The sequence below is a fragment of the Myripristis murdjan genome, chromosome 11 (genome assembly GCF_902150065.1).
Source record: "Myripristis murdjan chromosome 11, fMyrMur1.1, whole genome shotgun sequence".
In the NCBI taxonomy this organism is placed as follows: Eukaryota; Metazoa; Chordata; class Actinopteri; order Holocentriformes; family Holocentridae; genus Myripristis; species Myripristis murdjan.
Window position 1 is genome coordinate 21,371,015 of NC_043990.1, and position 22,072 is coordinate 21,393,086.

General features: G+C 41.8%; 3 protein-coding genes across 3 annotated transcripts in view; all 3 read left to right on the forward strand.

Moving 5' to 3' along the window:
• Positions 1-869: 869 nt before the first annotated feature.
• On the forward strand, positions 870-10,010 carry LOC115367864 (gasdermin-E-like). The gene is made up of 10 exons (XM_030063826.1): positions 870-1,123; positions 2,891-3,177; positions 3,494-3,686; positions 4,648-4,825; positions 5,166-5,283; positions 5,930-6,088; positions 6,766-6,893; positions 7,834-7,996; positions 8,513-8,583; positions 8,734-10,010. Exons 2-10 carry the CDS (start codon positions 2,967-2,969, stop codon positions 8,959-8,961), a joined length of 1,449 nt encoding a protein of 482 aa, XP_029919686.1. The 5' UTR covers positions 870-1,123; positions 2,891-2,966; the 3' UTR covers positions 8,962-10,010.
• Positions 10,011-11,625: 1,615 nt separating this feature from the next.
• nup42 (nucleoporin 42) lies at positions 11,626-15,241 on the forward strand. The gene is made up of 7 exons (XM_030064401.1): positions 11,626-11,945; positions 12,539-12,800; positions 12,891-12,979; positions 13,118-13,197; positions 13,566-13,652; positions 13,767-13,869; positions 14,383-15,241. Exons 1-7 carry the CDS (start codon positions 11,780-11,782, stop codon positions 14,919-14,921), a joined length of 1,326 nt encoding a protein of 441 aa, XP_029920261.1. The 5' UTR covers positions 11,626-11,779; the 3' UTR covers positions 14,922-15,241.
• A 4,677-nt stretch (positions 15,242-19,918) lies between these two features.
• Positions 19,919-22,072, forward strand: part of rims3 (regulating synaptic membrane exocytosis 3) — a 37,389-nt gene continuing 35,235 nt past the window's right edge. The window contains exon 1 of the mRNA XM_030063517.1: positions 19,919-20,079. The gene's annotated coding sequence lies outside the window, so the exon portion shown is untranslated. The remainder of the gene's footprint in view (positions 20,080-22,072) is intronic.

The window sequence follows — 22,072 nt, forward strand, 5'->3', positions numbered from 1 at the left end:
ACACACACACATTCTCCTGACCCTAATGCTTAGACCCTTTTCATTCACAGTTCAATCACCACTTGGGAACAGGGGTGCCACCAGAGTTTTCAGGCTCCATGAAGGGATATCACAGCCCCAGCTGTAATCGCATATCCAGATCCCAATCAAGGCTTTAAATGCCTCTGGCTTTAGCAGGGTGGAAGTTCTTTTACTATATAAGTAAAATACCTCATTAACACTGATTTGGTCACTGTGATCATCAATGGCTAAAGAAATAAAAAGTTATTAACTGTACAGTATATTCTAATATTGTTTGAGGGCCCCTGTCAGTCATGGGCCCCCATGCTAAGACCCCCTCCCCCTGAACTGAAGTGACTGGGATGTGAGCACTGACTCTGCTCCATTATGATAAAAGTGATGCAAATTTTCAATCACAGACTGAAATGTCCCGGCATGGGAGCACATTATGTGAATTCTCAGAATGGGTGGAGTTGTCCTTGAAATGACCAGATGCAGTGGCTGGTCGTCACGTGGTAAAAGCCATTAATGAGTGCAGATTAGAGGCAAACTTGTTTAGAGTCAGTTTTCACCAAAAGTATTATAATTATTATTATGTTGGTTTGTACAGTAAAAACGCAAGAAATTGAGGGAAAATCAGAGGAGGCAAGTCCATTCATGTCTTGAAACACACGCGCACAAGCTCAACGACACGCACTCGAAGACGAACGCCCACGCACGCACATACACAAGTACGCACGCACGCGCACGGGCTCATATGCTTGTAATTACATCGCCAATGAGCGGAGGGAGGAGGGGGGGCGTGGCTGATGTCCCATGTCCTGCGCCGTGAAATAGCATAACTGTACAGTCTATCCTCCCACCCTTGACCAGTTCAACTCCGATCATACACTACCCTCATCGCTGATTTTTGACCATTATAGCTGTTCTACTCTGGGATACACTTTAATAAAAGTTTCTTAAAGCGTAATCTAACATCCAGAAGGTTATATCGTGGCCAAAGTTATAGCCCTCGGTCAACTTTTACGCACGACAACATCGGTGACATTCCAGGAGTGACTCGGAGACGGTTATTCAAACTGCCATTACAGACCTTGCTGTCTCGATCAGAAGCTGTGCCGAGGTATGTTGTAACTTTTTTCTTAATTCGACCTCTCGTCATGTCCAGTACTTTGACGCACACAAAGCGTATTGAAGCGGCACCGTTATGTTCGAACAGCATGTCGCCCTTTGCTCAGGCTATGCATTCCACATTTAGTGGCTTACAAAAGTGCTGTTGTGTTATGTAAAATAGTATGATGAGTTTGTTTGTTTGTTTGTTTGTTTGTTTTGCCCATGTTATATTTTTGTATTTTACCTAGAAGCAATTTTAATCGGACTCATGCATCCTTAAGGCTCCTTATTGGCAGTGCGGAGCGCATTTTGGTGATGATGCTGATCTCACTTCGTAAGCACGCATAGCGCACGCTGCGACCCACTTTGGGGCTACCGGGAAATGCATACACACACGTGCGCCCACACACACACACACACACACACACACACACACACACACACACACACACACACACACACACACACACACACACACACACACAGCTGTAAAGACACCTGTTTAGACAGACGTCAGAAATTCTGAGACATCATGGTTGCCTTATTACTTTCTAATTGATTGAAGTTATTGGATGTCATGGTCTTTTACAGGATACAGGTTTTTCATAGATTATGACTGATGATGCACATATCTGTGGTTGTTTGCTATGTACATAATTTTATTTGCCATCACTGAATATTGGCACATACCACTATACATCCAGTCTGATGTTAACACAAAACCTCATCACAGCTTAACTGCTATCTATCTATCTATCTATCTATCTATCTATCTATCTATCTGTCTGTCTGTCTGTCTGTCTGTCTGTCTATCTATTTATCTATCTATCTATCTATCTATAACCTTACATTTAAATTATTGTATTATATTTTATTTTTATTTTTTTATTTTCACTATCATGTCTCTTTTTTGGGGAAAAGCAAAATGTTCTTAAACAACATAATTGTAGGTTTAAAAGTTGGAGGTTAGAGAAAGTTACCAACTTAAGTTAGTACTCATTTCCACAGTAATTCAGACCAAATGGTGTCACACCACCTACATCAAGAGGAGGCCCAGAGAGGCAGGGGCTTGTGGTCGGTTTGGGTAGGATATGGGTGAGGAGCCTCTTGGTTTAGTTCAGGGGAAATGTTTGAAATATCTGTGCACTCGGGGCTGTCTTTTTTCTCTCCCTCTTTCTCAGTATCTCTCTCTCTCTCTCTCTCTTCTTCCACAGGCCAACATGGTAATTTAACTCCTGCTCTCTTGTTTACTTCTAACATTCCTCATGTAACAAGGATTAAAGTTGTGACCAGCGTTCCCATTCTCTCTCTCTCTCTCTCTCTCTCTCTCTCTCTCTCTCTCTCTCTCTCTCTCTCTCTCTTTCTCTTTCTCTTTCTCTCCCTCTCTCTCTCTCTTTCTCGGCTCAAATCCCTCTTATGCCTGATTGCTTTAAATATTTAAGCTATGAAAACTGAGCTGCCAGAATTTGGAGGATGGGGTTTGTATGTGCATGTGCTGTGGTTACATGTGTGAATAGGGGACTTCCTTTGAGCCTGAGTTGAATCACCACAGTCAACTCTTGGGTTGTAGAGCACAGTGGGGTATTTGGTCTCACACACATACACACACACACAGGGTGATCATGGCTACTTCGGGACTTTTCCGCCCCATTACAACTTACTCACACTTTCCTTCAAACCAATTGCATTGGGGGAAGACCTCTTATGGAAATCACCTCTGCCATAGTAGCCTAGTAAAACCACATCCACTTTGTCTTACATGCGACATATCTTCTAGGGTGCGAAGGTGCCATTGAAGTGAAGTGAACCTCCTCTCTCTTCCATCGACCTGCAAGCCGTTCTCTGCGGACGTAATGTTTTCCAAGGCCACTGCCAACTTCATCCGTCAGATTGACCCAGAGGGAAGCCTCATCCACGTGTCCCGTCTCCCTGACTCACACAAACTGGTCCCCATGGCGCTGGTCGTCAAGCGAAACCGCTTCTGGTTCTGGCAGAAGCCCAAGTACCAGCCGACAGCCTTCACCCTCAGTGACTTGCTGCTCGGGGACACACTGCTTGTTCCGGGTATGTATGTTCATTTCAAAGTGTAAGTATAAATCCATGTTAGATAGGCTGCTGATGTTGGTTGTGTATTTTTAAAATCACCTGATGTGTTTTATGTAAATTAATGGCTCCAGCTGGCTCAACTTTCATCATGAGCGTAGTTTCATATCATCACACTCGTATTTTTCACATGGTAGATATCTTATATTTCAAATTATACTCTTCATATGTGGGAATGGGGACAAGTGCCTCCACCGTATACACACACACGCGCGCACGCACACACACACACACAGACACAAGTCTATGTATGTGCTAACACCAACTTTTCTGTCAGTTGTGTCCGAAACAGACTTCCTGACCTACGCGGGGACGTTTGGTGACGTCATTGGCGGACAGGTTGATGCGAAGGCAGGCGTTGTCAGTGTCACTCTGGAGGGGCGGGGCTCCACCAAGCTCCAATCATCATTCGGCAAGCTCAAGATAGAGAAAGTGGATGTGAGGAAGCTGCTACAGGACTCAAACGACAGGTACCTCGTGACAAATAATTCCATTTCCTGTCTGCGCACTATAGCCCGCAACAGAAAGTCAAGATGATGATGCCATTCCACTGAGTATTAATGAGAAGAGTGCTCAAAAATGTAGGTGTTCACACATCGCAGAATTACAACACAGAAAAAGTGCATCAGTTTTGAATAATACGGGTCACCTAGAACAGCCGCCATCTTGTAGACTGTTGATCTCATTTCAGATCAATACGTTGTTTTCCTCCATGTTTTTGAACTAATCTGCGCTCAAAGATCCTCTGTAAACATGAACAAATATACAGGGGAGTCTCTGTTTGTTTAGCTTTTCTTCTATCTTCAGCTGAGTTTCATTGTTACCAGCTGTGTCTACTTATGTTGATCAATGTCAATTCTTCAATTTCATCTGTTGTTATTATTATTGTTATTATTTTTTAAGCTCATATTGTTTCTTTGTCATTGATGAATATTGTATCATGTGGTCCCTAAAGGCACACTTGAAATGGTCTCAATAGGCTTTTGTTTTATTTATATAATCAATGTCATTAAGTAAACTTTGATGAAATTTCAGTAACCACACCCACATGGGTATGTAGAAGAAATTGAACAATATTTGAAAAAACATAACATGATCCTATCCTCAAAAATTACCTATTTTATAAGCACGTCTTCTGACATCTGACTTCCATATTACATTATGTGCCTATCCTTCATGCCAGCAGTCAGTGTAGGAGGGTTGGGAGGGGAGGTGTCATTTCCTTTAAAGGGACTGTACATCCAAAATTTTAAAAAAGTGGGAAAATATATATATATATTTTGTAGTCTGGGAGAATTGTTCCTATAAAAGGTGGATATGTCAGTATATAACACAAGTTCACAGACCAGACGAATCTTATGTTGAATACAGTCATTCTCTATGTAGCATAGCTGAGCCAGATGGCTTGTGTTTTTTCTCTCCGTGCCCCAGGCTGGTGAACATGAACCATGTGTTGGTGCAGCAGCTGGAGAAGCGAGCCGAGGTGCTGGCAGTCCTGCACGAGAGGATCTTCACCACCAGCCCCTGCTCTGTCATCGAGACCCGCCAGGACCAGGGCACCTGTGGGGCGATGCTGGGGCTGACGGGCAAGCTGCGGAGCACCGTGGCGGTAAGTGTGTATGTGTGTGTTTTACATTGTGTCACGCCATATTCAGCTGGCCTTTCATTTGCAGTTATTATTACTGTTAGCCACTTTCTTCTTCATTTTAATTTTTTTCTTCCTCCTTTTGCTTCATCGTGTTCGTCATTTTCTTTTTCTTCCTCTTTTCTCTTCTTTTTCTCTATATTCTTACCATCATATTTACCAAACTGAATATCAGTGTGTAATATTGGCTTTTGGTAAATTCAGATTATAGTCTTTGGAACCCGTTTTTTTTTTTTTTTTTTTTTTTTTTTTTTTTTCACATGTCTCTTTTTGTGTGTGTGTGTGTGTGTGTGTGTGTCTTTAGGTGTCTGTGAAGGACAGTAATGTTAAGATGGACAGTGATGTTTCCGTGGAGATCCCTCCTGGTACAGTGATTGCTTATAGCCTCCTTGAACTGGAAATCAAGAAAGATGGACACTTTGGTGAGTATATGCGTGTGTGTGTGTGTGTGTGTGTGTGTGTGTGTGTGTGTGCGTGTGTGTATGTGTGTGTATGTACCTTTGTGTGTTTGTTGCAGAGTAGTATGTGCAGGTTAGCCAGAGCATGCGGTGAGCACAAAGTGTGAAAAAGCAAAAGCAAAAAAAATCACATCACTTCTCAGTTTTGACTTCAGAATTGGAATCAGAATCACAAATACTTTATTGATTCCCGAGGAGAAATTGTTTTCAGAATCAGATCTATTATTTCAACCAAATCTTAGCAACATTCATGTAGTTTTGAATTCTGAATTTAGAAAAATACAAACAAATGAATGACCTTGGGGCATACTGGGGCAATTTTATGACATCTCACCTACCACAGGCCAACCTTCATTTGATGTCATTGAGCATGAAATATTGCATTTCATGTTTGTTTTTTTTTTATTAGTCAATGCATATCAGGGTGGAGAACACTCTAAAGTCCTCATTTAATGATGTGCAACTGCATTTCTATCTAGTTAATACATATATCTATATTCCTGCTTGTGTCTCTGTGCTTGTGTATGTGTTCTTGTACACCTCTGTGTGTCTGTGTGCATCTGCTTATTCATGTCTGTGTGTTTGTCTGTGGCTGTGTGTGCAATGTCAGAGCCGTGCCTGCAGCCCAGCACCACGGGAGGCTTTGAAGCAGATTCGGGAACGTCCTCTCCATCCCATGATTCTGTGGGCACCTTCTGTGAGATAGACGGGTTCGAGTGGGCCGAGGAGATGGTTCTAGGCGGGCAACCCTTGAGCACATTGCAAAATGGTGTGTGTCTATTCTCCTTTTCATTCACACAACATTCATTCAACCAGTCACTCACAGACGCATGTTTAACCCACAGTTCCTCACAGTGTTTTTCCTGGTTCCTTTTTGTTTGTGAGAGACCGGTTGTGAGATGGAAGAATTTTGTTTCCTTGTTTCCTTTTCACACTGTTGCTGTTATAGGGGAATATGTATTTTTATTTTTATTTTTTAAAAAAGGGGAAGCTCTTTGACTAATTTCAAGTATGAGTGTTATTTGAGTGATTTTCCCAAATTGAGCAAGTATTTCTAATACACATTTTGTGCTGAAAACATGGCTTTGGCAATAATAATAATAAAAAAACCACCATGACTAGAGTTAAAATAAACTGATTTAAAAGCTTTATCTGCTAATATCTAAAGTGCTGTGTGATTCAGCATTGACTTAGACTCTACTGCTAGAAAATCTGCAAACTAAATATGGATTTACCACCTGCGAATGTTGAGCTGGCTGTGCATGCTATAATTTCTCTGTGCAGTTCGCACTGAAAAAAGCATTACACAAAAACCAGTGCACAAACAAACACAGCTCTTACTCATGTGCCTCTAATGAATACATATCCAACAAACTGCAATTACATGACACTGACAGGTTAACCCTAAAAAACATGGGATGTGAGCTCTCTCCGTGTCTCTTACAGAGCTACAGAAGTTGGAGGGGGATCTGTCGCGGCTGGCGGAGCTCCCTCAGCCCACTCGAACGACTTTGTTCCAGAGGCTCCAAGAAACTCTGAGGGACAGAGCAAGTCTCTCTGAGCTGGAGTATAAGGTGAGTGACATCAGCGTTTTGGGGATGAGAATGCATAGACACAAAAATCATCCATATGTCTCGAGGGGGTTACTAGCACTTCAGCTTAATTTGTGTTGAATTGACAACTGGTCACTAGCCTTATCCATAGAAATAAGTATTAAAATTCTAAAATAACAAAAAAAAAAAAAAAATGCTTGTGGTTATTCTTGTGGCTTTAAATAAATATAACCAGATTTAATTGGAACTGTTTGACCTAAAAACTGTTCACCTCAAGAGATGGGTGAAGAAAAAAAAATAGAGGGGAGAAAATAAATACTTTTGCATTCTGTTGCAAACATGTGGCGTTCTTCCAAGAAACTTTTGTGGAAATGTCAAAGTAATTCTGGCCTTGTCTGGATGGTAACCCTAGATTTGCAAATCTGGGTTTGATGTCTTGCGAGTGCAGTTAGAGTTAAATTTAAGTTTAGGGCAGAATCTTTTTTCCATCAAAGCTTCCAAAGCTTTTTCCCTTCCTTCTATTTTTTTCCCAATGTCTTATTTGGGGCTCCATAGATTTTTAACTCTGCAGGGTAGAGAAACTAGAGTTTCCCGTTGTCAACTATATTAATTTCCTTGGTCAACAGGGAAAATAGTCCATGGTACCTCAAAACAGTGGTATTTTTATATCATGTTTTCTGTTAATTTCACCAGTTTTTCAAATGCTTTGGAACTGCTCCAAGTTCTCATTTTCTCACATTTACATTAACCTATGTTCTCATCACTTAAGTTGAGCAACTGGTGAGTCTCCCAAAAAAAAACACCTGATATATTTCTTTAAGGAAAAAGAGTCTTGTGCAACAACCATTGACGCTTGCATAGTTTTCTTCCTCTTGCCTTTTCTCTCCCTCTTTCCACTTTCCCCATCTTCTTTCTGTTTAATTTCCCCGCTTCCTCTAATGGCTGTTTCATTCTGGTTCAGCTGGAGGAGCGGCGACGAGGTGAGGTGCCCGTCAGTCAGGACATCGCAGTGTCAGCCATACTGGACCTGCTCAGCCCCGGCCCAAACAATCACATTGAGAACGGCGGGCCTGACACATCTGCCGACCTGATCGCAGTTCACCTGCTGGTCAGCGCCATGGAAGGTAGGAAACTCCCAAAGAGGATTGTAGCCATTATGCATGCAGCACTTTTGCCACGATGGTATGAGCAACAAATACATTTAGATGAGGGGAAAGACTCTTCATTCCACTATAGGCTTACTTGTAAATTATAAAACTAATTGATAAAAGAACAAAATTTAAATATACCACTTAAAACTTAACTTTGAATTTTCTTGACTGCCACACTCATCCCACATTCAGAATGATCTAGGCTACTCTGACTTTCAGTATTAATGTTTAAGAGGTAGTCTGTGTTACTTTTACTTATATTCACTTTATCATGTTAAATTCCTACCCAGGAGCTTCCCAGTGCAACCACAGTCTTCTACTGTTGGCGACTGAGCAGTTCCACTAGTGCAGTGTACTACTGCTCTAATAAAAAAAAAAAAAAACATAATTTTGTGTCCGTATATTCATGTTGCAACAACTGCTTAATGTGACAAATTGTATTATTAATTAAATAATTAATTAATTAACTAATTTGTTTTTATTTTCTAGCATTTCCCGATGAGGCTCTGAGTCTCGTGAGTGAGTGCAGTCCTTCTTTTCTGGAGGCCTTGAACACACTGGTTAGTCCTGCTCACTTCAGATATTATTGCACAGTTTATTGATGACTCTCCTATATGTTCTGTAGTTGTAAATGAGTAGCTAACTACCTCTATGGCATGTGTATTCATTTCTTAATCTATATTCTTATGACTTTCTTACCGCTCCCACAGATCTGCAGGCTAAAGGAAGGCCAGCTGCCTCTTCCCATCACGTCTCTTCCTGCCCCGCTGCAGGATGACCAGGCCTTCAGATGGGCACAACAGCTGCTCCGCTCCACCAGCGTGACGCTAAAGACAGAGGCTGACAGGCTGGAGGCGAAGACAGAAGATAAGCCCGGGGTGCTCCCATTGGTCCTCTGTGTCGCTGTACATGGACTGTCCTCTCTGTGCCAAAAGTAGTGTGTCTGTGTGTCTGTGTGTGTCTGACTTTGCTTACTTTCTGAGACACACACCAGACTAAACACCATTTGATTGGGGATGGCTTGTCCCCAGTAAAATGTATTTGTTGGCAGGTGAGTACTTAGGTCAATGCAAAAATGTTCGTTCTGTCTGTGCTTTCTTTAAGACCTATCGTACCTAACTGCCAAATTATGCTATATTAGTATATATTTTAATATTTGATATTCTATGATAAAACATATACTGTAATTGTCATTTTATATATTGATTACCATTAATACAACTTTTATTCTATATGATCTTCCGGTGCAGTGGTGAAGACATTGTTTATTGTTTGTAAACCACTGAGTGGAGTTTGTTACTTGACTTTGCACAGGACAAAAATTATATAACATCATAAACAATCGAAATAACTTCCAATGCATGTCATAGGATTTAGAATCATTACAATTATATGTTAACAAAATACAGTTTATGTTTCATGCCATAGAAGATTTTTATGTTTGAGATGATGCTGTTTTTCATACATCAACTGTCTGCTTTCGCTTGAGCATTTGGTCTACGTGTAGAGTATATCAGGCAGCTTGTCATGTAACAGACAACAGCATATAAGCTATTATAGGTATTTTATATATTTTAAAGAAGATACAACCTTGCGATGGCTCACTATGTTACTAATTTAATGTTTAGATAGAAAAGTTTACCTGTGTCATGCATGTTGTAAAATCTTCATATTTAAGTTCCTACATGTATTGCTGCTCTGTCAATTTCCCCACTGCTCACATCAAGGTGTGTAGTTAACAAACGGTCTCCTGTAAAGGTCCTGGTAGAGTTTGACACTTGGTGAGACACAATTACACACAACTACAATATGTTGTCTTATAATAAATTGCTTCATGAGTTTTTCACACACTTTGTATGCAGATCTCTAGTCACTAATAGCTTTTGAGCAAAGTGGACCCTTCAGTAAAGATGTGTTTTGGCCTGGTTGGCAACATTTTAGTATTATTTTAGTTTACTGAAGCAAGAAAGACCAATTATGATGTATTCAGTGGGGTTTGAAATTAAAATGTAACTACTAAAACAATCTAATTTCTTCAGTGTCTTCATTTAATTTCTTTGGTCATATGTGTTCAAATGTTAGCTCATTAATATATAGTACTGGCTCAGTAAACATTCTAAAAGTTACCAAAGGCACATGCAGGAATGATGGATGTTAATTATTTTTATTGCAAATAATGCAAAAAGGGATGCATTGGCATCTAGCTGAGCCAGTCCACCAGGAGCTCCACCTTCATCTTCAGACACATCCATGCACCAGCTGGCTGGACACTCAAACACCTCCTCTACCTGGGAGAAGATTTTCTCCACATCAGACATTCCTGAGGACAAACCATGCGCACCAAATCTTCAAATGAGACTCTGTGAATAGTTAGCAGACTGCAGACTGAATAATATGTCTTGGTGGAAGATTTCTGTCCCCCAACTGGGAATTCCCCATCTGAAAAACAAGATCAACATTATGGAGACTTCCTAGCAAGATGTTGGCTCAAACCAACACTCACTGTCTCTTGTTGTGAAGAATCATTTCTACTGTTCCTTCAGTTCATGCAGCATCTACTGAAATACTGAGGTCAGCTGGTGAAAAGGCCCGTTTGTCTCTATGTCAAGTATATGGAAAAAAGCATGGAATAAGACCATTGAGTGTTTCAGTAGTCAGTACTGTGTGTTTCTGCCTCAACGTGACCTTGTTCTGAGTATAACAAACACGTACTAAACATTGTGGGGAACACTATCTGTACATCCAAGGTGTCAAGTTTGGTTTAGTGTCTCTATCACGTCACGTGACAGTGGTCCTAGAGAGGCAGCCAGAGTCAAGGCGGACTGGCTGTTAATGATACCTGTAATGTCACATATTTAGATACTACTCCCCTCTATGTTGATGAATGTCTAATTGTTTGTTTCAGTATATGGAAACAGAGTTTGGGTGAACCCCTCTCAGAAATCTGGAGGAAACTACATCCAGCCTTCGTCCTTCTGTGTCATTTGTCCAGTGAGCCAGCAGCATGTCCACAGAAAGCCACCTGGGACTTGGCACAGAAAAGAAAGTGTTAACGGAACAGAATGCATTAAATGATGCCACATCCCCATATTCACTCTTATGAATTCAACTTGGTGAAGTGAATATTTACTACATTTTTGCTGTGCTTCTGTCTCTGTTTATCTACCAGCAGGTCAAGTTGGTGATCTGATCAAAACATAGGCTATGGTCAGAGTTATCAACCCAAATAACTTATAGGTTGGATTCAGTTTGTGAAATCGGGCTGTGGCCTTTCTCAGAGCATGAACAACTCCAACTAAAGCAGGTGGAGCAGAAGTTAAAAAAAAAAAAAAAAAAAAAAAAAAAAAAGTGGCCCAGTAAATTTACCCCAAACCTCTTATTCTTGACCTAATTCGAAAATGACATGAGGAAAGATGAGAAGGAGAATTCATGAGGATTAAGGGCAAGGTTATACAATCTGACTGTGGTTACACAGACTATGCTCATCTGACGCTGTTTTGAGCCAGGCGCGTCTGTGATTGGACACTACTTGACTCAGGTTGCTGTATATTTTCGGACACGTGCGGGCGCTGTTGCTACGGCTACCTCCCTAGCAGCCGTAAGTGACGTTAAAATCCAGCGACGCAATCACGCTCAACGCTTTCACGATGGCGGTATACACACGTAGTTAGTCAAACAAAAACAATGCCGAAGACCAAGTATTACTTCAAGAAAAGACTGGACAGAAGTCGCATTTGATAACAACGCTGTCGTAAGATGACAGTGTGCACTTATTTTCTACAAGGCCGTTGTCGTTATGGCGACAAATGCAGGAATGAGCACCCCAGAGGAGGCAGGGGAGCAGGCGGAGGAGGAGGAGGTGGATATAACAACTACAGCCGCCCACCTCCTCAGCAACAGTCCAGAGGAGGCGGTGGTGGAGGTAGGGAGTAATAGTTTGATAGTAACACAGCAATAACACCAGTAGCTTCTGTGCACGACAGTCTCCATAGCGTTGAGCGAACCGGGGAACCAAACTCTATGGACAAATCCGCGGATTTAACGCTGCCTTGTTTATCCAGAACGACATGTAGTAGATACCTGGGAAAATATGTTTTTTTTCTGAATCATTTGTGCCTTCCTGTAATTTCGGCACGGTTAAATTTTACAAACATCAGTTTATTTGAGTAAACTGTTAACTTTTACAAGTAACCAGCTGCTCGATGGCGCCATCTAGCTAACGTTAGTAGTCAGTGTGACGCCGCCGATGTAGCCAAACCGAGCCACACAAAAGGTTCAACTCCTTTTAAGTAAGAGCAGTTTTACATTTCATTTATGCTACAAAGCAAGGAAATACTACAGGAGCTGTCAGTTTTCTCAAAGAAGTTTGGTTTAGTGTCTCTATCATGTCACGTGACAGTGGTCCTAGAGAGGCAGCCAGAGTCAAGGCGGACTGGCTGTTAATGATACCTGTAATGTCACATATTTAGATACTACTCCCCTCTATGTTGATGAATGTCTAATTGTTTGTTTCAGTATATGGAAACAGAGTTTGGGTGAACCCCTCTCAGAAATCTGGAGGAAACTACATCCAGCCCTCGTCCTTCTCCTCTCATGGGGGCGATGGCTGGGGCGGAGGAGGAGACAGGGGCACGGCCAGAGCCGGAGGAAGAAGAGATGACACCAAGAGCTCCGAGTTCACTTTCTCCACCCAAAACAGATTTTCATCACTCAACTCTCCCAGCACCTTTGATAGAGGAAGAGGAGGAGGTGGAGGGGATGAAAATGACAAAAACCTGTGAGTTCTCTTGTTTTTTTTCCCCCATTTGTTGAGCATTAAATTAAACATTGTTGTCTACAAAGCAGTGATGTTGTCTGTCTCATCCAGGGAGACCATTCAGAAGGACATGGAGATTTGGGAGAGTTCAGGACAGTGGACTTTCTCGTGTTATTCTGTCCTCAAGGGAACTATATCTGGTCTGTATCACATTTAAATGAAGTACACGATTACCACTGTGAGGTTACTTGGAATCAGAGGGCTGTTGTCGGTGATGAGTTTCCTCCACAAGTAACCATGACGCTGAACCTAAACTTTTTCATTTTTCTGCCATGCAGGTTTCACTGATCTTGCTCCAGAAGAGCTGAGGTTGGAGTATTACAACACCAGAGCTTCAGGAGGAGATCTCCAGAACTATGTGAGTTTAGTATCACTTATATGGACTGCAGGGCTGAACAGTTAATAGAAATATGATTGAAAGTGCAATACAGCTTAGTGCAGTATCCAGTGAACAAGAAATAAAAATCACATCATTTGTTTTTTTCAGTGAAAGCAAAAATTAGCATTCCTGCCAAAGTTGTGAATGACATTTCAATATCTGTCAAAAACCAAGGGATGGCCAGATGGATGCTAGAACCCTCCAATTAATAAAATAATATTTAAAAATCTCAAGCATTTTTGCCCAGTGGCCCTAAACCCCTGGACACTACTAGTCAGAGAAGAACACTGAATTATGAGATTAAATTATTGAAAAGTTCAATAATGGCCACTTTTCTTTGACTTCAGACTAATGGTGTAACTCAGCTGCTCAGCCAGTGGAGAAACAGGGTGCAGGAACTGAAGGCGATGAATGCCTCCACCCGTGTTGCTGTGGTGAGTCACACACACAGACATACACATGTAACAGCAGATGTTGCTACGTCTTCAAGGACATCTTAAATGCAGTGAGCAGTTTCTGATCATTTCTCTCATTTGTAACTCCTCCAGCTTGCAGAGTTAAACAACACAGGAGCTCCGGCGTCTTCAGGCGGCTTTTGGTCAAGAACAGGCACCGGATTTGGGTCCTCGTCATCCAGTTTTGGGTCCGGAGGTTAGCATTAAGTTTTTGTTTTTTTGTTTTTTTGTAGCAGTGATACATGCCATCATCTCTTTATTTAAGCAGGTTAACACTGATCTTGGGATTTGTGACACCTCTAGGGAAAGCCAAAGAATTTACTAAATTCTTGATGTTATGCAATATTGTGACATTTTTTCAGCCTTGAACTTTGTATTCCTTATGTGTCATTGTGTTCACATCATCTTCATTTATCTTGCAGAATAAAATAGAGAAATGAACTTTAATGAGATGTCTGAATCTGAAGTCGGTTTCAAATTTTGGCCAAGGAGAAACATTGGTCATGGAGACATAACATTTTAGTCAGGGGATTTTACTTTTTTGTAGAGTGGAATGGGAGCTTGTACAGAAGTTCAGTTGTCCTGGATATGGATTCAGAGTTTGATAGAAACTACAGCTTATTATTTCTCTTTCTGGATAAGCTGACCAAGTCATCAAATCCAGTTTCACTATTGTTTGTGTTAATTCTGAAATTTCCTGTCCATGCAGGCTTCGGGGCTCCAGCGCCAGCCCAGGCTAGTAGTTTCAGCTTCGCCGCTCCATCTAATGTGTTTGGTTCCTCGGTGGCCCCGGCAGCCTCCACAGGTTTCGGTGGTATGGCAGCAGCTTCCACACAACCTCCCTCTGGGTTTGGCTCCTCCTCTGCAGCCTCCTCTGCTCCTTCTGTAGCCAACTTCTCTTTCACTCCAGCAGCCAACAAGGCTCCAGCTGCTTCAGCATTTGGCTCTGCTTCGGGGTTCAGCTTCTCAGTAACAACAAACACCGGAGGAGGGTTTGGGAGCAACTTTGGAGCTGGAACAGCTGCCACAGCAGGCAGCGGGAGTGTGTTTGGACAGACAAGCGGAGGCTTCGGGGGGACTGTGGCTGGTGCTGCGGCAGAGTCAGGGGCTGCTCGGGGAACATCGGCCAGTCTCTTCACCCCGCAGAGTGAGCTGACTCCAGAGGAACTGAATCAATTTGGGGCCAAAAGGTTCACCCTGGGACAGGTCCCTCTGAAGCCTCCCCCAGCTGACATGCTGGCGGTCTGACTCCAAGCTGAGGAGATGATACTGAGGGGAAGGGTTAGAGAGCTGTTGAATAAAGACATGTTTCTTGAAAGCTTTGTCCGGACAGTGCATTTGCTAAACCTGAAACAATGCAGATTTTCCATTTTCAAGATGCATCTAATGAGGGCTTGCTGAAAATGGGGCTTAAAATGAATCATGTTAAGATTTGCCTTATGAAAGTCTCGTCTTATGAAATTGCTTATATTGGTTACACTTAAGGTGTGTTTTTATGTGCAAGTTGAAATTTGTGTTGATTCCTACAGAGTAAATTTGACTTCTCATTAAATTTCTTCTAAAATACAGTGGTCAAATTATTGTGAATCAGTAATGTGTTATCTGATGAGATGTTCAGTGCTGAAACAAGATGATTTATTGATTTCTCAGTTGACAGAAAATCAATGCATTATAAATTGGGAAGCAGTTTCCTTTAAGCTGTGGTAACTTCAGATGAGCATTTGTCATTATTTTTGATATTTTGTAGTGAAAGTAAAGGATTAATGGAGAAAATAACAGTTAATTAGTGAAACTAATCATTAGGTGCAGATGTTGACAGACAGTCCATTGTCAAGTTTAGTTATGTTTTAAAATAATAAGCAAATATTGCTTAAAATTGCTAATATAAGCAAATTTCTAGATGTTTAGACATTCTCCATTGGGTTTCGTTCAAAATTGTGTAAAGAGGAGACTTGATCTTCAGTCCACTCAACAATGTGGTACAGCACTTTAAAATAAGAAAAACAAAATTTAGAATAGGTCCAACTCACCAAAAGTTTCTCTAGTTTTATTAAGCATTAAGATCAAAGAAAAAGTGGATGGATTATCTTACCATGTGTACACTTTCCCTCTATCACTGCAACAATGTTCTTTGTAGTCTACTGTTGATAACCAGAGATTTAGTACACTTTTCTCCTTGAAATTCGTTTATATTTATATATATATATATATATATATATTTAGAATTTACAAACTATATGCACAAAACTACTGAAGGTAACATACTGTTAGTATCAAATTTTATATTTTCCAGAATGCTCCATTAAAAAAGAGTATCATTTCCCCTGATCAGAGTGATTTTGTTGAACTCTTTGAACTCTGATTTTCCTTTGAATTTCTCCTTAAATTGCTTCAAAGTTACAAAAACCATGTTTTCCACACTTCATGGAAGCTACAGTATACTTAAACTGAGCGAAATATCCAAACCCAAACCCATTCAAACCTGCTGTTTCATGCCTGCAGCATTACATCAAATAGAAAACATCTAGATGTCTTGTGCATTATTTTATACACATTTCCCTGTAATTCAGCAGCACATATTTGGCATCTTTGGAAACCTGGGGATCTCCACTAGAATAAAGTTCTGTGGGTTTTAACATAGCTCAGCCACACAGCAATGACAGACCGACCGGTGGGAGCAGCGGTTGAAGAGGTTTAAAATTTGTCACCTGGAGTCATGATTTCTGTAATTACACAGCTCAACCAAAAGAGGGCGTCAGAACAGTAGCTCAAACAGCTGAGGCTTTGATATGGGTGAACGGGAGCCTGAACTGAGATGCTGGGCCAGTGTGGATGGCTGTGGTCTTACATATATGATACTTTTCAGATTAGGTAAGACCAAAATTATTCCCCACGCCGGCCTGTTCCTCCTGCAGGAGAGAGGCGAGTGTGTCTGTACATGCAGACAGTGAGTGAGGCGGCTATTCATTAGGTATTTATTAGGTGTTGAGCATCCAGTGGGACGAAAAGAAGAGCAACACAGTGACAAAGAGACAGCAATAAGCTATTCTGCTGCCATATGGGCTAGGGCTCTGCTGACTGGGGCATATTTTTAGCTGACAGGGAGTTTGTGATATAGACTTCTATCAGCAGGAGGTGAAACTGAGCTGGAGCTGCCTCCTGTGCGTATGGGGATGTTTCATCCAGCCGGCTTCTTATGATCCAGTTTCATGATCCTTAGTCAATATGCTGCGGTGGTCAGGTCAAAAGCTTTTTGCACATAACCAATTACAATTTTATGTATGGCTATTAATGGTATCACAGCACTGACACCAGTAGTGCCACATAGTACAGTAAATTTCTGTCCTCCTCCTCCCTATCTGTCAAACCCCCTCCCTCCTTGGCTGCTAGCAGATAATACATAAATAATTCAGCACATTAATGTACATTAGGGAAGGGGATCATTTCATGAAAATGCGCATTTTAGTCTAACTTGTTTAAATTCACAACCTAAAGTCGCTTAAATAAAGCTAACCAGGATATATGAATGTATGCGAATTCTTGTGTCCTGAATAAGCAGATCTCATTATTTACTGCTGCAGTATCAAACTGCCGTTCTGCTGTTTGTGTAATGTATGCAGAGCTGCAAAGAGTGGACCGGAGCAATATTAAAGATGAGGGATGTGTCTGCTGAAGCCCACACACACATCACTAAACACACTGCATGCAGTGTCTCACGCATGTACACACACATTTTCTTTATTGGGAACACTTAATCGCTGCAGAGTACACCGCAGATCTGGGATACTGCCAGTGCAATTATTTTATATTAAATATGTCACCTCTGAGACCCTGTGGGTTTAATAGTCGAGAATGCACGATCATTTGTGAATAGAGCACTTTCCTCCTCCTTCCCTCTGGGGGGGTTGTTCAGTTTTCCCCCGAGGCAGGCTGCTTGTTTACAATCCTCCAGCTGTAAGATTGGATTTTGAGAGATGACATTTTAGTTGCCTGTGTGCAGTGATTATGGGTGACTCACACATACACACACACTGATGATGATGATGATGATGATGATGGTGATGTGCACAGGACTGGCTAGTGTAAATCAGTTAAACATGACCTGCCCCCAGCAACATGAACCCCATGGATCCCTAGCTCTATAACACACTTAACACACTTCTCTATAGGGGCAACAGGGAGTATCTGCCCTGCTGATGCCCTATTTAGACTGCATGTTGTATCTTAGTATGGATACTGGAGCTCTGAACAGATCAATCCATTGAATTCTCCCTACAGCTATTAAAATTCCTCCTCCCTGCCTGGCTTTTTAGGATCAGCATTTTTGGTACAGTATGGCGCCTAAATACATATTGCATTCATTGCTATAGCACGAGGCATTGTGATCACTGCATCACCTGATGACAGCATTTCGCTCCAACCACTGCTTGAATCCCCTCCTTCCACAGAATGCCAATGTGCTGATTCAGATTCAGCACTGGTGTTAATGTTTGATAGAGACTGATCCCCCCCACCAACCCCCCTCACGCTTGAAGAGGAGGCTTGGTAATTGGAACAAAGAATCCCGTGGTGGAATTGATTGTGTTGTACCACTGCAAACGGGACACGGATCCCAAGTGTCTGATTTATGCCTGTTTGAGTGGCTCGTCGAATGGGTGACTTATACAGCACATTTTTCACCTGCAAGGAGTAGATCCTGCTAGAAGGTTTGCTTGGATAGAGATGCCTTTATGGGCTTGTTTTTGGATCAATACACCAAGTTCTTCTAAGATGCACAGAGAGGAATTGATATGGTAATGAACTGCAGGGAATACATGTATGTCAGTGAGGGCCTGGGCTGTTTGCACCATGGCTGAATTACTTTACGTGCAAATTAATCTGTGTAGGTAAACAGTGCAGCAGACCTGTTAGGAATAATGGGTATGTGTGTGAGCATGTGTGTGTGTGTGTGTGTGTGTGTGTGTGCGCGCGCATGCATGTGTATTGCATCAAATTGAATGATAGAGAACCAGAGTGATTGAACATTCTCTCTCTCTCTCTCTCTCTCTCTCTCTCTCTCTCTCTCTCTCTCTCTCTCACACACACACACACACACACACACACACACACACACCAAACCTTAGCTAAATCAGTTTTGAGCACCCATTAATCTAATGAAAAGCTATTCCTCTGAGATAGTCTCCTGCTCATTAATCAGCTTTTGATTCACTAAACCACAAAAGTCCAAATCAAAATATCTCACACAGAAATGTAATATATATGGGGGATATGGGGGGATTTCCATGTATGGTATATGTCCATATTAAATATCCATATATGCAACATATCCTAATTTGGCACATTTTTATTTATGGACACATATATCTAGCATATATTACCAATGTACACACACATACAGTATGCACATAAGTTCAACATGAGCTATACATCACCATCTGACAATATTTTCATATGTTCTGTATGGTGTATTGCATCCAACAAGCAGTTACAGGCTGTCTGGGTTGGAACGGGCAAATCTGCTAAACAAGTGCATACAATTACACTGGCACAAATTTCCACAAGCCTTTGGAATCAGTTTTTGCATGCATTTAATTAAACTGAGTTATATAAAAAAAAGGCAGCTGCTTGCTTACACCGTGTTGGGAAAATGAACATGTGTCAGTTTTTTTCATATTAAAAACCGGACCATGCCTGCGTGTGCTTTGGCTGAGCCTCACACTCCTGGGATGTTAGAATTGATAGCTTTTTAAGACTTTGGGCCTGCAAACAATAAACCCAAGACATCTTGTCCCACTTATAGCCTATCAGAACACCACCAGCATTAAAAAAAAAAAAAAAAAAAAAAAAAAAAAAAAAAAAACTCAGGGGAGATTTGTGGCGCATGCATGCAGATTTCCAACAACGACCACATTCATATAGGGTTACACACATTAACATATATAAGCAGGAGTTTTTTTTTCCCCACTGTTGGCCGATTGTGTCAAAGATATCCAACCTCAAGTAGTTTTGTGCATTTGCAGGGATGATCTTCATCCATCCTGTTTGACAGTTCCTCTCGATTTTTTTTTTTTTTTTTTTGACTCCTGCTTACCTTACCATGCCACACGTTGTCGCTGTGCGCCATGCTGCTGGATGGGGCCAGGCTCGCTAGTAATCGCATCCCCCCACCCTTCCTCCTCTCCTCTCCTCTCTCCACTGTAGCGCGTCTCTCACCGCGCCTTGGATGCAGTGTGACCAGTGCCGAACGGAGAAGCGTTCAGGGAGAGGAAAAAAAGCCGCCGTCCGCACACCAGCACAACAACAATAAAACCCAAACGATGACATTCTTACAGATACACAAGAAGCCAACAATTATTTGACAACTTCCGACCCCCACACCTTGCCTTCGCCGCTCCTAGTGTAAGTGGTAAGTGTTGACGTTTTTGATTCATTTTTAATTGCAGGGATAATTCTCAATTTGCGCACTAATTCGCATATGCGCCATGTGAATAATTTGCATGACAGCCTCAGCCAGGTATTGGCATTCTGAATCATGCAGTTAATAGCGCACCAGATGACAGCTGATAACATATTAACCAATTACCCATATTACAGTGGCATTGCTCAGCTGGGGACAGTCATCCGTTTTGCAATGTATAGGCCTAGCAGGGAGGATGTGGACATTCAGATGTGTTAGCACCAACTGGGAAGAATTGATTATTTTTTCTCACCCCTGTGCCTTTTGCATGATAAGTCTCTTGCGGTGCAAAGATGTGCTTATTGCCTACAGTGGCCTATCATCTCTTACTTGGCCAAGCTCAGTCAGGCAACAACTGTGTATAGAAGCTATTTGTAGGATATGTGTATGAGATAGTATGTATGCAGCTCAGCCTACTGTTTTCTGATTGGAGAGGGACTTAATTATTTAGTTTTAGACTGTGCATAGTATGTACTGCATGTCAAACCAATATGCATTTGAGTTCCTGTTCCTTTTCGCTCTGCCAGTCATTACACAAATATTAATTCATTTTAATCCTGTTTCAAAAGTTTACAACAGGTGTTTACAGCATTGATTGAGAGAAATAGGAGAGTAATGGCCTTTGTCCTATTGACTACGCCATGAAAGGGAAATAGCGAAAGCAGACCTATGTCAAAGGTCAACTGCGTGCTTCTTGTGGCAGTCTGCTCAGGGGTTGTGTGAGGTCAAAGTCAACAAGGCAACTCAGGACAAGTCAGCTCTTTGGATGTGTGGCTGAGTGGAGAAAGCCACGCCGCGATAGCCTTTATTATGGCGTGTTTGGGCATCTGAGCATAGGAGGATGGGAGTGAGTGTATGTGAGATGGTGAGAGAGGGTGAGAGAAAAGGCATATTCTAAGATGCCTGTCCTGTGCCAGCGCTCAGACCAAGCCAAGTGCACACTGAGGTGTGAGATTATGTCAGATGGCCACAAACAGACAGGCATGCGTGTAAACACACGCGCACACACGCACACACAGTTAGCGTCCTGATCTTGGTTCAAAATTGTGTTCCCCACCTGCGGATAGAGCTAGAGATGTGACAGGGCTCCAGAGCTTCTATATTTGCCCAGTGCAATAACATGCTGTGAACACTGTTAAGAAATTATTATATTATATATAATTAAAGATATGAACTGTCTCTGAAGGAGTGGGTCCTTTTGTGGCTCCGTTTAAGGGGAAAGAGAATAATTATCAATATGCTTAACTCTTAAAATCCTTGCCTGACTCACACTTGATCCTCTGAATAATCCATTGAGCTCATAATGAGACAGTAAAAGCTGGCAGCAGGCACAAGCCTCAACTGTGGAGAGCCACAGCTCCGAAGAATACTTATCTCTATGTACACACATTGCAAACATTTCTGTGCAGAAGCCATTTTCCTTAAACTCTGTATTCCATATTTGGTGATATTTGGCAATCTCAACTATCCAAAAAGATCAGTCTGCTGTTTTCTGACTCCCTGCTCACAGCAACTGAGGCACGCCACTCACGTGTCTGTTTATGAAGTATTTATACATTTGTATCGCACAGCTTGTTCCACAGTTGGATGGGTGGGTCCACTGGCTTTGAAGGGCCATAAGATGTGTAGCACACAAGTTCATAGGGGTAGAAGGATCACTGCTCTACTGAAATATTCACTAGGGCACTTTGGGTGAGATGTGTGTGTGTGTGTGTGTGTGTGTGTGTGTGTGTGTGTGTGTGTGTGTGTGTGTGTGTGTGATCACATGCGCATGCGTATGTGTTTGAGACTGAGTAGTAGAGAGAGATGTGTCAAATGGAATCAGATGAGCTGGCTACTCAAAAGGCCAGGCTGGCCAGTTATGCACTGTATCATCTTCCATCAAAGGGCCATGCTCACGCAAACACACGCACACACACACACACACACACACACAGTCCTC

Bases quoted from the DNA above. Each gene is read 5' to 3' on its own strand.
- LOC115367864 (XM_030063826.1), top strand. From the start codon at position 2,967: ATGTTTTCCAAGGCCACTGCCAACTTCATCCGTCAGATTGACCCAGAG. The intron at 3,178-3,493 runs GTATGTATGTTC...CTTTTCTGTCAG, and splicing joins GGACACACTGCTTGTTCCGG to TTGTGTCCGAAACAGACTTC. The intron at 6,089-6,765 runs GTGTGTGTCTAT...TGTCTCTTACAG, and splicing joins CTTGAGCACATTGCAAAATG to AGCTACAGAAGTTGGAGGGG.
- nup42 (XM_030064401.1), top strand. From the start codon at position 11,780: ATGACAGTGTGCACTTATTTTCTACAAGGCCGTTGTCGTTATGGCGAC. The intron at 11,946-12,538 runs GTAGGGAGTAAT...TGTTTGTTTCAG, and splicing joins CAGAGGAGGCGGTGGTGGAG to TATATGGAAACAGAGTTTGG. The intron at 13,198-13,565 runs GTGAGTTTAGTA...CTTTGACTTCAG, and splicing joins GAGGAGATCTCCAGAACTAT to ACTAATGGTGTAACTCAGCT.